This window comes from Opisthorchis viverrini (assembly GCF_000715545.1).
Source record: "Opisthorchis viverrini unplaced genomic scaffold opera_v5_95, whole genome shotgun sequence".
In the NCBI taxonomy this organism is placed as follows: Eukaryota; Metazoa; Platyhelminthes; class Trematoda; order Opisthorchiida; family Opisthorchiidae; genus Opisthorchis; species Opisthorchis viverrini.
Genome location: NW_008751752.1, coordinates 243,159 through 257,915, shown reverse-complemented (window position 1 = coordinate 257,915; position 14,757 = coordinate 243,159). Strand labels below are relative to the sequence as shown.

The 14,757-nt window shown below is 45.7% G+C and overlaps 2 protein-coding genes across 2 annotated transcripts in view; one reads left to right on the top strand and one right to left on the bottom strand.

The window, feature by feature from the left end:
* The window catches only part of T265_05217 (hypothetical protein), a gene marked incomplete at both ends in the record, with an annotated part of 54,943 nt that extends 48,746 nt beyond the window's left edge, over window positions 1–6,197 (top strand). Inside the window, 2 exons of the mRNA XM_009170172.1 lie at window positions 3,796–3,869; window positions 5,806–6,197. Of these exons, the coding sequence (XP_009168436.1) occupies window positions 3,796–3,869; window positions 5,806–5,908 (177 nt within the window). The remainder of the gene's footprint in view (window positions 1–3,795; window positions 3,870–5,805) is intronic.
* Window positions 6,198–7,077: 880 nt separating this feature from the next.
* On the bottom strand, window positions 7,078–14,367 carry T265_05216 (hypothetical protein; the record flags this gene model as incomplete). Its single annotated transcript, XM_009170171.1, has 2 exons — window positions 7,078–9,344; window positions 13,580–14,367. 2 exons carry the CDS (start codon window positions 14,186–14,188, stop codon window positions 7,437–7,439), a joined length of 2,517 nt encoding a protein of 838 aa, XP_009168435.1.
* Window positions 14,368–14,757: the final 390 nt, after the last annotated feature.

The window sequence follows — 14,757 nt, the reverse complement described above, 5'->3', positions numbered from 1 at the left end:
GACCTGGTTCAGTCTATCGCAACCATTCTGAGTTGCCTACACTCTCATTGCTCAGGCAGACAACCTGGAAAGAAGCCGACCGCACGAACGTCATCGATATTGATCAGCCGCCATTTCTTGCAGTATATCCGGCAAGGTGCAGGTGGGGTGTCACAAGTAGCCCGCATTGTGCAGGCTGTACAGGTTGCGGTATTTCTTATACAAAAGGACGGACTTCATATTTGAGTCCGGGTACTTCTGGTCAAGAGCTGTGACACTTTGGCGCAATATTTCGGCGAGAGTGTACGTTTTTGGGGGGTGACAACTGTGGATGACGGGTTCTGCTTGTAGTTTGTCGACAACACATATGGGACGAATTAATGCTAGGACTCTGGTACACCTTTCAACCTTAACCGCAGTACACTTAAGCAAAAAGCATTGCGTTGTGGACCGCAGTCCCTTAATGCCTTCTTATCACCGTGACTCCTGATCTGGACAGCCGCCTGATCGCCTGTGCGCTTGACCAAACCAGAAAAGTCAACGAACGTGCGAGCCAGCTGCTCTGTTGATCATTGTCGCGTACAAGCGGGTCAAAATAGCGATACTAAGAATACAACTCATTTGTCAAGGCCGAGTGAAGAACAACCAATGAAATCTGTCTCAACGAAAACGGTTATTCCGTTGGCTGTTATATAGTCCCATCACGTTCGGAGCTGGTTCTCCTAATACACTGTAGGTCACTTGATGTAGAGTACCAAGTTTTTTGAAGGTGTGAAAGAAAGCCTAGCAATGTTCAGCCATTTGAGATAGTCTGGATTAGAGGTAGCCTACACTTGAAAATTTAAGGCTTTGTTTTGCTTGTGCGTTTTTTTTCTTCTTCAGAAAAACGTTGAAACCACGTGTGCCATCTATTCAGCCAGTAGCTAGGTTTCCTTAGCAGTATTGGGCTGCGACTAGAGGCTAACAATTGCTTTGTTCATGGAATACATGCACGGTTCGTGATATCAATCCGCTGTGACCACATTAGTCTTTATGGATTATATATTCGTCTTTGATAACCACCCTGATGCCCCTGAGCCACCATGGTTGTGGAAGACGGCTGCAGTATAACCCCGATGTGTTTTGAAAACCAGCATATATTTGACTAAAACATCACAAAACGAAGGCTGCCAAAGAACTGTTCCGGTTTTCATAAAGGAAACTACTCACAAAGTTGCTGAAAACTCTTTGCCAGTCCACGACCAGTTTCGCCCTTCCAGTTCGAGCTCATCAGGTAGGCGCAATCCCTGAGTTTCCGTCGACCTTATGTTCTTGAACCCGAATTGGATTGTTTTTCGAAAAATACACTCATTTGCAAATCAATTTGGTTTTCACGAGACTCAACTGAAACACTCGTTTATGATATTGTAAAACTGAATGTGCTGCACACAGGCCGCTTCATGATTCATCAGATTCCTTCCAATTTGAGTTCCAGTAGAACATAAGGTTGATGGAAACTTGGGGGCTGCGCCTACCTGATGAGCCCCAAGAAGGGCGAAACCGATCGTGGGCTGTCGAAGAGCCTTCAGCAACCTTGTGAGTAGTTTCCTTCATGAAAATATACTGCGATACCTCGAATATCGTGCCAACTGAATCATGAGGTGGCCTGCGTGCAGCACATTCAGTTGTAGAATATCATAAACGAGAGATTCAGTTGGGTCTCTCGTGAAAACCAAATTGATTTGCAAATGAGTGTATTTCTTGAAAACTATTCCGGTTATTTATACATGGCGTTGTGCTTGTGAAATACAAGCTGTGCCTTTGAAACGGATTTTGTAACACTGTGGTCGTGAACCCAATTTGTGTGGTAGATCCGGGTCTTCGTTGTTTTGTTTTGCTTCCCTTTGGTTCGGCAAGCTCACCGTGTTCTTTCACACTCAATGATAATCACACGGTCTTGCACCGCATACCGGATGTGCAGCATAACTTTTCGTTTCAGTAAAACAGTGGCGATTGCAGTCACTGGAACCTACTTCGAATGGTCAGATTACTTTTACTGCGCGTGAATGCTTTCAAGATCGCTTTAAGACCGCAAGTCCCTGTCAGGATAACCAATGCCCATGCATGATCGACCACAGTTTCACCGTTTCCCCGTTTTCTGAGCCTGACGATTTCACAAGGCAATCATCATCATCGACAGCATGACATCGGTGTTCAACACCGATGCTTCACTGACGTACAACCATGATTTATTTGAAAGCCTTATTGTAAAGAAAAGAGTAAAGATGGACGGGGAAGGGACTTAGTGCTAGCTTATCACAATGAATTCCGAGGTGCCTACATCTCCAGACATTCACTCAGGCAATCTGGATAGAAACTGACAAAAAGAACGCCACTGACATCGGTTGGCAGCCATATCTTGTAGTGTCTCCAACCAGGCACGTTGAGGATCACGCGGTCCCCATCCTGGAAGGCGAGTAGCACCGACAGCACCCAAGCGTTTCGTGATCTCCTTCATACTCCTCTGCCAGGTCAAGGGTTGGCCACCTCTCTGTTTACGCCACTCCGAATTGGGTATAGAAAATAGTACTCTTTTCGGTAAACGATGATTCGGCATGCGTAAAACATGTCCCAACCAACGCAGCTTCTGGTGCTGGACACATTCTTCAATGGAAGTACCCGTTACACAACCGAAAACACGCTTTCTAACTGCCTCGTTACGGATTCGCTGACACCAACCCACACGAGCTATGGTTTTGAGACAACGATTGTCGAACACCTGAAGACGTCTCAGGTCCGCTGCTCGAATAGGCCATGTCTCAGCCATACAAAACAGCCCGTACTCTAGCTTCATACACACGTCCCTTGAGATTCAGGGATAAACCGCTCTGACGCCATAGGTGTCCTAAATTAGCAAACGCGGCCGGAGCCTTGCAGATTCGTGCATGTACCTCATCTGTCACACTATAATCAGGACTAATACAACTTCCAAGATACGTAAAATGTTCCACAACTTCCAGTATCTCTCCCTGGATTGTAAGTGGCGTGTTCAGTGACTGCCCGTCCACGAGCATGACCTTACACTTTGTGGGTGCAAAGTGCATACCAAAGGACAGGATGACTTTGGTCAGTTCATCCAAGAATACTTGCGCCTTCTCCGCCTCTTCGAACATGGGAACGATGTCGTCTGCATATTCCAGATCGACAAGGTTTTTTTTTCACAGGCCATTTGAACACCAAGTACAGATTACGAGAGAAATTAATATCACTGGATTCTTACTCCGGGATTTGTCATCACAAGTTTCATCAGATTCCTTCCAATTTGAGTTCCAGTAGAACATAAGGTTGACGGAAACTCAGGGACTGCGCGTACCTGATGAATCCCAAGAAGGGCTGTCAAAGAGCTTTCAGCAACCCTGTGAGTAGTTTCCTTTATGAAAAGTTGAAAGTTTCTATTCACCACTGCGTGGAATTGTTGTTTGAGGCAACATATAATTACGGTCAGACCGGGCCGCAGCGTGTCATATTGGCAACATCTTTTCCGTGAGCCCTTTCTCCTGTGAGCAACGATCCGTACTGGTGAGACTGAGTTCAGGCTAAAAAATGGCAGAGTATTTTGACCTCATCACCTTTTTCCCACTGGCATGCTTTCACATGCAGTCCACGTTCAAAAGTGTCCGCTTGGTGGTTCTATCGTTCTTACCGGTCGATCATAAGAATCCGAATACCTCAAAATAAAGCTTTATCCTCATTGTGTGTCGACTCATCTTGTGGTGTATCGTGTCCGTTTGTGCTCAGATCTCGATCCTGTCTGTCTATCTTTTACACGCTCTTTAGGTCGCTCACTTAACCTGGTCCATTTGGGCAGCAGTTCGTTCGTGCGATGATGAACACAAGTTTAACTTCGCCGCGTAAGTTTGAGTCCTGGCCACGTTTTTGCTCTACACTCTAAACTCGATCTACACTGCAGCTAAAGCACATCAGATGAATTTGTTTGTTAATGTTTACTGCGTCCTTTTTACCACTACTACCCCTTCGTATCACTTAAAAACAGATGCCATCGGGGTACCTCTTTATGTGGGCTTAGGTCCATTCTGACAAAGAGAGTTTTCCATCAGGGTTCACCGACAGGTATACCTTCACCAACCTTTCTCCGAAGCAAGATGTGCACTTTCCCCCTTATCAACGAATCTTCCCCCTGTACAGCATCCAAGACCTTCAATGTCATTTCGTCTCCCGCAAGAAACTTGAGACTTCTCATTGCGTTTTCGAAAGTGGTAACCAGGTGGTCGGTGGCTCAAGTACGAATCGGGGTGTTATACTACTTATAATTGGACTTAGCGCTCCAGGATTGTTAGTGTTATTATATTGTTCCTGATCAAAGAAAAGCGTTTCCTAGTCGGTTAAACATTCTAGTCTGATGTGTCTTCCTCATTAGCTCTGGAATTCAGTGTTAGGTTCTGGTCCTCCTGGAATTCTGCCGGTTGCGAACCAGTCGGTAGTTCGTGTCGTATCCCTATTGCGTGGTTTCCTGGTTGGTTTATTCTCATATCTCACAGCCTTTGTTGCCTGAGTTCACATCGTCGTCATCCTCATCATGAGAACACTGGTACTTCACTGTCGTACATTACAGTAATTGGTGTTGAATGGATTTGTCAGTACTCAAGAAAGGGTTGCAGAAATGGCACTGGAAACGGCCTAAGGATGGAAAGAAGAGCGAATAGGTGAAAGAGAATGAAGGGAGACGTCTGTAATAGCTTGTTTTTAATTACCCGCCCTGATGTACGCAGCACACAAGGCAAGCCGGCTGATGGTACCACACCGCTCGGTGCGACGTTTATAAATTTGCAATTATTGGTTGTATGTAGGTTGGGATAATCCCAGGGCCCCCACACTCGGACAGGAGGACGATGTGAGGTCTTCAACCAAAGCGTTTGCCTCTAACGCCTAGCCGTACGGCAGCGATGTTTGGTGTGAGGCCGTCAGAACAGCTTACATTTTCAATGGCCAAACCGCCACTCGTATTCGAGCCCCCAACCCTGAGAAGCCCATGTTAGTCGGATCTCTACCCATTGACCAATCTGATGTGAGAGACTGAGGGGCCGTACACTCCCTGGCATAGCTCACTTCTACTTCACAGAAGATGATGTGTTGGTCTGCCTTGGTAATACCCTGCTGGTGAACTAAAATCGAACCTGTTCGCATTTTTACCAGCGCAACCAATAAATAGTTGACTGTGTGTTAGGCGGAACTCCACGTGGACCCCTCTTTACCGCTCGCACTCAGGTGCTGCTACGGCCGAGAGGTTCATCCCACGCAAGATTGGCCGAGAATTTGGGACGCTTGCCGAGGTTCATCGCAAGATTGGCCGAGAATTTGGGACGCTTGCCGGTCCGGCATCACGACGAGGTCCGATTGGTCGAAAGTCTGGACCCAACAGCCAATCATGACTCAGTATTGGCCAGATGCCGGTTGCCAATAACGCATCCAGAATGCGTCAGAATTTCCGGAAATTTATTGCCGCTTACGCTATATATACATATATATATATATATATATATATATATATATATGAAACGCTGTACAAGTGTTCCTGACTTTGTTTCGGGCGTTAATATGCCTTGTGCACCTTTGGTTGTGGTTGTTTTGACGTGAACGCCAGCTTGGGAGACTCAGACCGAGAACTAAGCTGAGAAAAATACGGTTACTACACTGTTAAAAAATCCCTGCAGGGATTCTAACTTGCACTCAGTGGGGGCGTAGATGACATTCATTTATTATAGCCGTGATTGTTTCAAGGGTGGTTTTGTCAACGTGGATCATGCGCTCACTTTTTTACCGTTTCAGCTACTCGATGACGCGAATCAATGAATACCATCGAATGAAGAAAATAATCCTTGCCACTTTTGTTGAAGGACAAAAAGCGCCTGAGGATTTTGTGATACCGTGACTCTATGCATGCCTCGTCTTTGCTTTTCTCAGTTGTTTTATCATTGTTTTATCGTAATCCGATGGCCTCGCCCGTGATATTTGCTGGTCAGAAAGCCCTCCGGCGCTCATCCACCTTAATGGTAAGGCAAAACCCTGCCAATCCACTTTTTTCTCTCTCTTATTGTTTAGCCTTCTTGTTTGTTGCGGTTTATGGAGTCTTGTTCATTTTTTTACTCAGCACAGCTATTTTTGGTGCCCAATCTTTTGTCATGCGGTTCCAGCCTTTTGGAATCCAATACATGTGGTCCCGCGTTTTCTCCGAAAAGATCCTTTAGGGGGGGTTGGTGAACCGCACAAGCAACTCTATGAACATGCACATATCTTCCAAACCTTGATGACAAAATTTGCCATGACAAAATCTTATCGTTGGCCTTAGCCAAATTTTACCGAGTGGTCCGAACGCCGCACTGTAGTTTTTGTACTGGGTGGGGGACGCATGGTATGCATTCTAATCGGGCATTTTGCTGAACTTACTTTCCGTCACGTGGAAGTGAATTTATTACAATGGGAGAACGAACCATGCGCTGTTTTGGGCACCCTTTATCTACCCTTCTAATTCGGACTACCCATTCAATAAGCCGTCATCCAGAGAAGCAGAAGAGTAGTGTACAGCTTCTTCAACCTTGTTGAGAATCATCACATCAACGCATCTCACAAAACCCCAGGGGGTTTGGAACCCCGGCTAGTAGTTTGAGCATTCAACTGTTTGGTCACGAGCTGCCGATCAGCAGTGTGAATAACTCGCACCTAGACAGGACACGACGCCGCTCATCCTTTGCTGATCGGGAGCTCGTGGCCGAACTGTCAAGTGTACGAACTACTAGCTTGGGGGTCGCGGACTCCCTGGAGTTTTGTAGGATTCGCACCTCTGATGATTTCCAACAAAAGAGACAGAGATGCCCAGTACTTCTCGGCTTTTCGGCAGGACGAGCTCCAACAGGACAACTTCTCCATTAAACAACAATCAGTTGGCATTCCGAACAATGTTCGCTTTTCCAGATTTACTGAAAGGAAAGGTTTTGTTGGGATGTACAAGGGTGAAAATTGCCTAAAATTGTCCCGTGCTACATTTGAAGAACATCATAGATAAAAGACTATTTTGCAGAGACCCATTTTTCCCTATTCTGCATAAAGTCTAGTCGGACAACTACAACTTTCGACCGAAATGTAAGAAGAAGCAGGTGAATACACGAATCGGTAGATTTAATGCGCACAGAAACTGCGTTGTTCATGTGCGGTTACGATAAGTGCACATAAGTCAAATAAAGATTTAAGGGGTCTTTTACTCGGTCCGGCTCCATGATGGTCGTCCCCTACCCGGAAGCCAGTAACTGAGCACTAACGATTTCGAGTTTTACTAATTGAACTCGGTAAAACGGATAGGGCGATATCGACTGATTAATGTCTGCAACCCAGTTGATTTTCAAATTTTTGTGGATGCGTCAAACGATTGTAGGTTCGGAAAGTACGCATTTCCAGGAATGTCATTAGTCCCTCAAAAGTACTGAAATCAGTTCTTCTAAGCGCTCCTCATCAGCTTGCAGAATGGTCTCTACAAGACGGCAGCGATGTGCCATCACCGCCTTATTGAAAGCCGACCGTTTAGGCTCCGCGAGCAGGTCCTCAGCTTTGTGAACTTTACCACTGCCACGACGCGCTATCCACTCGGGAATACACAGCTGTCCACACTCAGTCGACCCGACAGTTGGCACTTGTCTGAGCTGGCATTCATTAGCCTGTCGGAGTTTGCCTTCGACACTCACGTTTTGTACAGATATATCCGTTTCAGAAAATGTGTCAGTGGAATCGTGAAATTCGGTTTCCGCTTCATGACGGTAACAGGCTTTTCTGTCCTGAATTTGGCTCGGCTGAGATGCACTTCCCACAGACGCTGAAGATGAACGTGTTGCCCGAGACAGTCGTGGCCTCATTCGGTTTTCTTGTGTCACCATTCTTGGCACGGCTACATGGCTCGCGTTCACATTGGTGTCCAGCTGATCTGGAGCGCCATAAACCAACTCTCGACCTCGAGGACTAAAGTACTTAGCACTCGGTGTTACCCGACTCATTGTATCATCCGACAGACCTACCTCATCGCTCTGTTCCCTTTGGAGTTCTGATTGTTTTCCTCTCGTCAGAGAGGTTTCCGTGTTTCTAGTGGTCCTCTCCGAAGTCGGGCTCAAAACTGTGATAATTGGTTGCTCAACGGATGCTGCAGGACTAAGTGGTTCCACAAAACTGTATCGTGTACTTGGTGTGCATAGATTGGGAGTTTTGCTGGTTCTAGACGGTGCTTTGGAAGGGTTGGCAGACTTTTGAGCTGTTGGATCTTGGGATGCCTGTCCAAGAACGTCATCAAGAATGGAGGGGACATGATGGTCTGTGTTTAGAAATGAAGGTGTTGGATACTGGTCATAACCTCTGGTTCGTCTGCCATGAACAGTGGAATCAACACCAATTAGAAGTTGTTCGACAGCTTGTGAGTGTCCTCGAAGCTGATCAAGTTTCCCAGTAAACTCAACGTCTACGTTGACCGGTTTTTGGAAGTCATTTCCATGGCCACGTGGATCCGTTTTCCCATGCTTCACCCAAACAGGTGGGTGTCCGCCTCCACTGGCAGACATATTCATTTCAGATTCTTGAACATCTACGTCGCTGTTAGTTGCGGTGTCTCTGCTTTCACCGTATTCCTCGGTGCCTTTCACCTCAGAGGACCTTTTATCAGTTACAAAACCGTTTGATCTTCGCGTACCAGTGTTCCCCGGCCTTTGTGGATAATACTTATAGTTTGAGTTTTGATCAACTCCACCCCGGAAGCCACCACCTTTGCTATTTCGCCAACCTCCTTGCGCATTGCTATCATCATCCGGCTTTCTACCATCCCTTTTCTTGCTTGCTCGTCCTGTGGCGGTCGTTGCACTGTTCTGGTTCGCGGTTAATTTTTGTGGATTGTTAGATGTATCCTGAAACACCAAACCCGATCCAGTCATGATCGCGAAATCCGGCGATTTGGCAAAATTGGGGTCGAGCTTGATTGCCAATCCTGCAAGACGGTCATTCTGACCTTCCAAAAGCTCAATATAGACACGTTGTGCCTGGAGACCCCGCAGCAAATTTCTCCGAAGTGCTTCCTGGGCGTTTGTGTGCTGCATAAAGTACGACTCAATCTTCTGGTCTTGAGCCATCTTTTCCCGAACCAGACGTAGGCATTCTTGTAATCGTTTGGCGAGCACAGTCACATCCGTGTGGATTTCCAACAAACGATCTTTCATCGATCCACTGGTTGCTGCCAGGCCAAAGCTTGGCATTGTTGGCCAGGAGAACGTTCTTTCCGACAAGCTCATTGGCCGAGTAACTACGGGCATCGCATAGTTGGCTGCTTGACACATTATCAACTACAAGGGAAACGAAAAGAATGAACCGAGGGATAATTCTGACTTTATGCGTGGATGGTAGTGAGGGGTTTAGGCAAAAATATCCATAGAATACGGTTAGCAAAGTTGCATCTGTGGTAACAGACGACCCGAGTAGTTCATCTTTGGCTTTTTATGGCATGTTCACCAGAGTATCTATTGATCTACAATGAGGGCTACACTGCTCTCAAAATGGCTGGAAGCTAGTCATGCCATGGTCAGTGTGTGCGTGATTTCACGACTAACTTTGGTCATACTGATTGAGAGTGTGAATTTGCACAGCCGTGGTAGAGCAAATGAAAAAAACGAAGTCCGAGGAAGTATTCCGGGATGAACACTCCACTGATCACTTTCATCATCAGCTATCACACAATGTACAACATACAAACATTTGCAGTTGTTTATGGGGCGGAATCTGAAGTCGTGGCTCTGCACAAAAATGTGACCTTGTGGATGTCACACGGCCAAGGCCGTTGAGCACCAGTCTTATCTCCAAATGATCAGGTCGCTGGGCGTGTCCTGTTCTGTTAAATGGCATGATACCCAGTCAATTCTCCGATTGTATCGATGGTAAAGATGGGTAGTTGACGATCAGCACTTCTAATATCATAGGTGCAGATAACTACCCGTTGGTCTTAGCATCTCGCCTCCCGCTCTGTGTTGTTCAAATGTTGACGAATTAATCAGTAATCGGTTATTACTGAATTGCTTGACTACCCCACTCAAAATGAGTTAGTCTCTCTGCAACGACACAGGCAGGGCAGGTCGAAAATCGATGCTCCAGATGAATGAACATCGTACAAAGTAAGGTAATTCCATGTTTGCCAAAGAATTTTGGCGTGTTAGTTTTGTCGAACGAATGATATAGATGTTGACTGTAGGCTGGTGGTGGTTAACGTCGCTCACCCCTTTATACCATACCTACCAATCAGATGCACCCGTGCCCATCGATTACTTCCGCTCGATTTGGTGTTATTGATCGTTTGTCTCATTCCATTCCTGATGACTTGATAGTTATTCACTAGGCTGAGTTAACCTTCCACGTTGTTGGTGAGAACTGGTCCCTGGAAGCAGACGACTTTCTTACGGCTGTAACAATATTACTTTGGTGAAAAACGAGGACAGGTGGGGCCCTGTTTGTGAACTCACATTTCACTGGGTGACTTTGAAGGTAGCAATTCCGTGCCTGTGATCTTATTACCCACCCATATTGACCATTTTTCCAGGGACTAAATTACCTTCCTTATTATGTTACTTCTAATCGTTTGTAGACCAACGTCGATGCGGGTTGATTGTGGGCGAACTTCAAGAAGTCCAATAGATCTCACAAAGCAACCTATGTTGAGGCTACGCAGTCGGAATTTAGGAGTAGTTGAGATGCGTTCATGGTTGACAAAGAAACAGCACCGAAACCAAACCAATACAAGACCATCGTGATGATTTTTTCAAGTCACATGACTTGAGAGCAGACACGATACTCCTGTCAGCTATGTTGCTCGTTCCTGGATGGCAATTGCTGCACTAACAAGAGTAACTATGTAGTGTCTTAAAAAATCAGACAACAAAAAAGTTTCTACAAATTTCCAAGACAGAATTAAAACCTGCTATGAGCCAGCTCAAAGACTGCTGTTGGTTGTTTCCTCCGTTACAGGAGTAGCCTCGATTTTACACGTACCTCCGTGTGAGAGACACAAAGTGTGTGTCAGTTACGATCTAGTAATCCAGGATTGACCTTGTTCTCTCTTTACATTAAAATCCATGAAAGTGATGGGCAGCAGACCTCCCATGAGGACCATAAAAAGCCAGCAGTAGAGCGAGACGAAACCACTCAATCGCAAACGTGGTGCGAATGATTGATGGATAATTACTAGGTAACCGATACTACATGACACTCTAAGGCCTAGTCGAGGCTAAACGCGCAGTGCGCTGCGTTTTCATGGTATGCAGGAGTTATCTATCGGACGAGCCCACAAGCCGTTCTGTTCACTCCAGGAAAATAAATCCGTTCCGCAAATCTGGATTACCTCAATATTACTAACGATTCCCAGGAATGCGGCGTGTGAAACATTGTGGGATCAGTCTTATTTGTGTTGTTGTCGAGATTTTAGTGTCCCTCTCGCTACAACGTTTTTTTCTTGAAACTTGGAGAAGCGACGAACATCGGTTCGAATTCATGCAGTCCACCACCGTATGCTTCGTCGACTTGTGAGTTGCGTTTATTCCATTTGATTGTGAGTCACTGAGGACAAACCTGTTATCTGATTGTGTTCCCGTGAACCTGGCAAACACCACATTGAGACTCTTTAGTGAAAACCTGAGTCGGAGTATACGGCGAGGAGACCACAGAGCTTATCAATTTTTTATCAATTCTTTATCGATTACCTACTCTGAAGAATATTAGAAGGATACTCTGGCAGGCCCCCAAAACCGGATAGAGGATTCGGAACACCCAGTCTCTTGACATAGGAGGTGAAGTAGTGCGGCAGGTTAGCGAGTTCAAAAACCTTCGTTTAACCTTTTTACTCAAAGAACTGAGCTTATCTTACGCCGGAAAATCCCTCTTTTCAACTCAGTCATTCTTCCGGTCCTGATTTCTACCTGCGAAACACTCCTCTACGAACAGAGGAAGGTTGAAGGTTTTTGGCAACTTGCTTCTCCGTTATCTAGGTAAATTGTCCAATAAAGATATATAAAAAAAGTTGTCATATTCTCCTATGTCTAACCCAGCTCCTTCAACAACGATTTCTGCAGTGGTCTGGACGCATACCCTTGGTGTTATCGGGAGTGAACTCAGAACTTCTAGCGTATGGGGTTAGTGTGGTACCAACACCTCCCCTCACCCCGGCGCAAACTGGATGCACCCTATTTATTACTTCTGCAAAGGTGAGATTAGCATGTAAGACTGCTCAGACAGCTATCGCGTTTATCATGATTGGGCCGAGTGACTGACCGGTCTATCGGGGTTTCACTATGGGGTTCTATCAAGACCGTCAACTGACAGTTGAAGCAAGAAGGAAAGATAGGGTATACACTTCCCAGCCGTCAGCATCATGCGCCTTGAACCGCCCATTTGTAGAAAGCCCCAGGGAGAAAAGCGTAGTGACATGGCGAATGTTTTTTGCTACCCTACGCTGAAACCTTGTCTTAGTCATAATGAACGTCATAACATGGGTAATGATGTTGAACAATACTCATACGGGCATCTGAGCTCTGACAAAAGCGCAGCTGTGCATCCAACACTGAGGTTTTAACGTGCGTTTATCGATCAGTGTTCTGCAGCGTTTCATCCGGGTAACTGAACTTTGCTCAGGGCGCACGTCTACGCTGTGATGTACACAAATCCACGTTTTCTGTCCCTACACAAGACGGGTTATGTCACATTGTGTTTCGGCCGTACACACTCAGACACGAAAGGCAACCTAAGAAAAGAAACTCCTTGTATGTAGTACAATTAGGTGAGTTCCAGCTAAGTTCTTTTACTTGAAATGGCTCGGATGTTGAACAGTTCGCACGTCAATTTTAGCTTCTACCAGTAGACTTACTGCTGTCCGACCAGTAACGCTTGATTTGTCGGACTATCCATTTGTATCAGGATTTTTTTCTCTGAATCTTACCTGTGCGGCCTGACTGTACCAGCTAACTTTAACTTCAGGTCTGTCTAGTGACTGTGTAAAGGTGTAATTCCTTATTGTGAATTGTTTTGATACAGCAAAACCGTTTTGTTTCGGTACTTCGTTGCAAAACCACCCGAAGAAGGGCTGGAATACTGCCAGCTTCTACAGCTAGACAGCAGCTACTGGGATGCCGGTGATAGGTTGGAAGTGCGAACATTCCGGCGAAGGCACCGATCAACAGGAGATAGGTTAAACGTAGGCCTCATCACCTCAAAATCGCTACTGAAACAACTCCGGCTTATAGTAGCTTGATGGCCATCAGTACATTCCCGGACTCTTAACGTGATATGAGAGAAGTTAGTTTTCTACAAGTGAAAAATTGGGATGAAGGCTATACATGATGCATAATTAGAAGACCACTCACACCTACTTTTCCCTGTGCCTTAAGGTGGAGTTCACTTATGATGTAGGTGTGTGCGGTGGGTTCACATAAACCGAAAGCATAAATCCAGAGTAGCTATCAAAATAGAACCGTAAGTCACTGTAAAAATCGCGATTGGAAGGACAATTTGCTTGAATGCGAAGATGGATTCACTAACTCACCTGAAAATGCATTTGTAGGAAAAAGAATCCGCGATAAAAGTCCACAACAGGTAGCAAGTGAGTCCCACTATCCGTGGTTGCTGTTGCTAGGTCAACCTCAGGCGGTATATCCAGGTTATCTACGTCAACGTTGAATTTGTGGTGAGTAAGCCCTCCATGTAATGCCTGTTCTACGGAATCTGGCGCATTGATTGGTGGTGGTAATGAAGGACCAATTACCGCCGTCCCCGTACCTGATCGATTAGGATCACCATCCGGCTCCACACCGATGCGGTTGACTATTCCAGTTGTCGCACTACCAGGTGAGGGCATGCCATAACGCTGAAGTAAGTATTCCCTCAGTGCGACATTTCTCTTTAATCGGCCTTGTGCTTCAGTTTCAACACTGGCCAAATCCTCACGCAAGCGCGTAATACCAGCTAAACCTTTCGTTAATTGATACTCAACTAGGTCACGTGTAAATCCGTGTTTACAAGCCAAAAGCTGATCTCGGTATTCTTCCACCAAATTGAAACTGCCAAGGAAAGCATCTTTCACTTGGAGCATCAATCTCAAGCTCCCCCGAATCATAGGTGGATAGTCAACGGTAGGTAGAATGTCCTCGCCCATTTTTCAAGTAAAGTTTGTTTTTCTTTTCTGTCTGTTTGCTTAACACAGTGATCCCATGAGGGTGATGGTGTAACTTGGGGCAAGAAAAAATGGGTGTTCTGTCCCTGTTCACACTTAATTCTTACTAGCAGTGTGATTCACCATAATGTACTCCTATCGTCCGGTACAAACTGCCCTCGTGTGTTGTTCAAACACGCTCAATATCGATTAATCGATACCGCTGGGCCTCACAGCTGAGGAGCTGTTGGATCAGTTCGTTGCTCAGTCAGTCAGTCACCAGAGCCTAATCGTTCAAAACACAAACAAACAGAATAGTCATAATAATATGGCCTGGAAATTCAGGGTTGTACACAGCTACATAGACTTACATGCGCTATACTCCTTAACTAAAGTCGATGAGGCCATGAATGGTGGCCTTCTTCGTCTCTGGATGATACCAGCATTACTTCCGATTTAAGTAGGGAACAACAGTAGCAACAGTAGGTGACACAACAGCTTTATTCCAAACAAGCGAGGGCGAGGGCGTGAGTGCGTACTCAAGATATTTTATTGCAGGGACACGGTTTAAC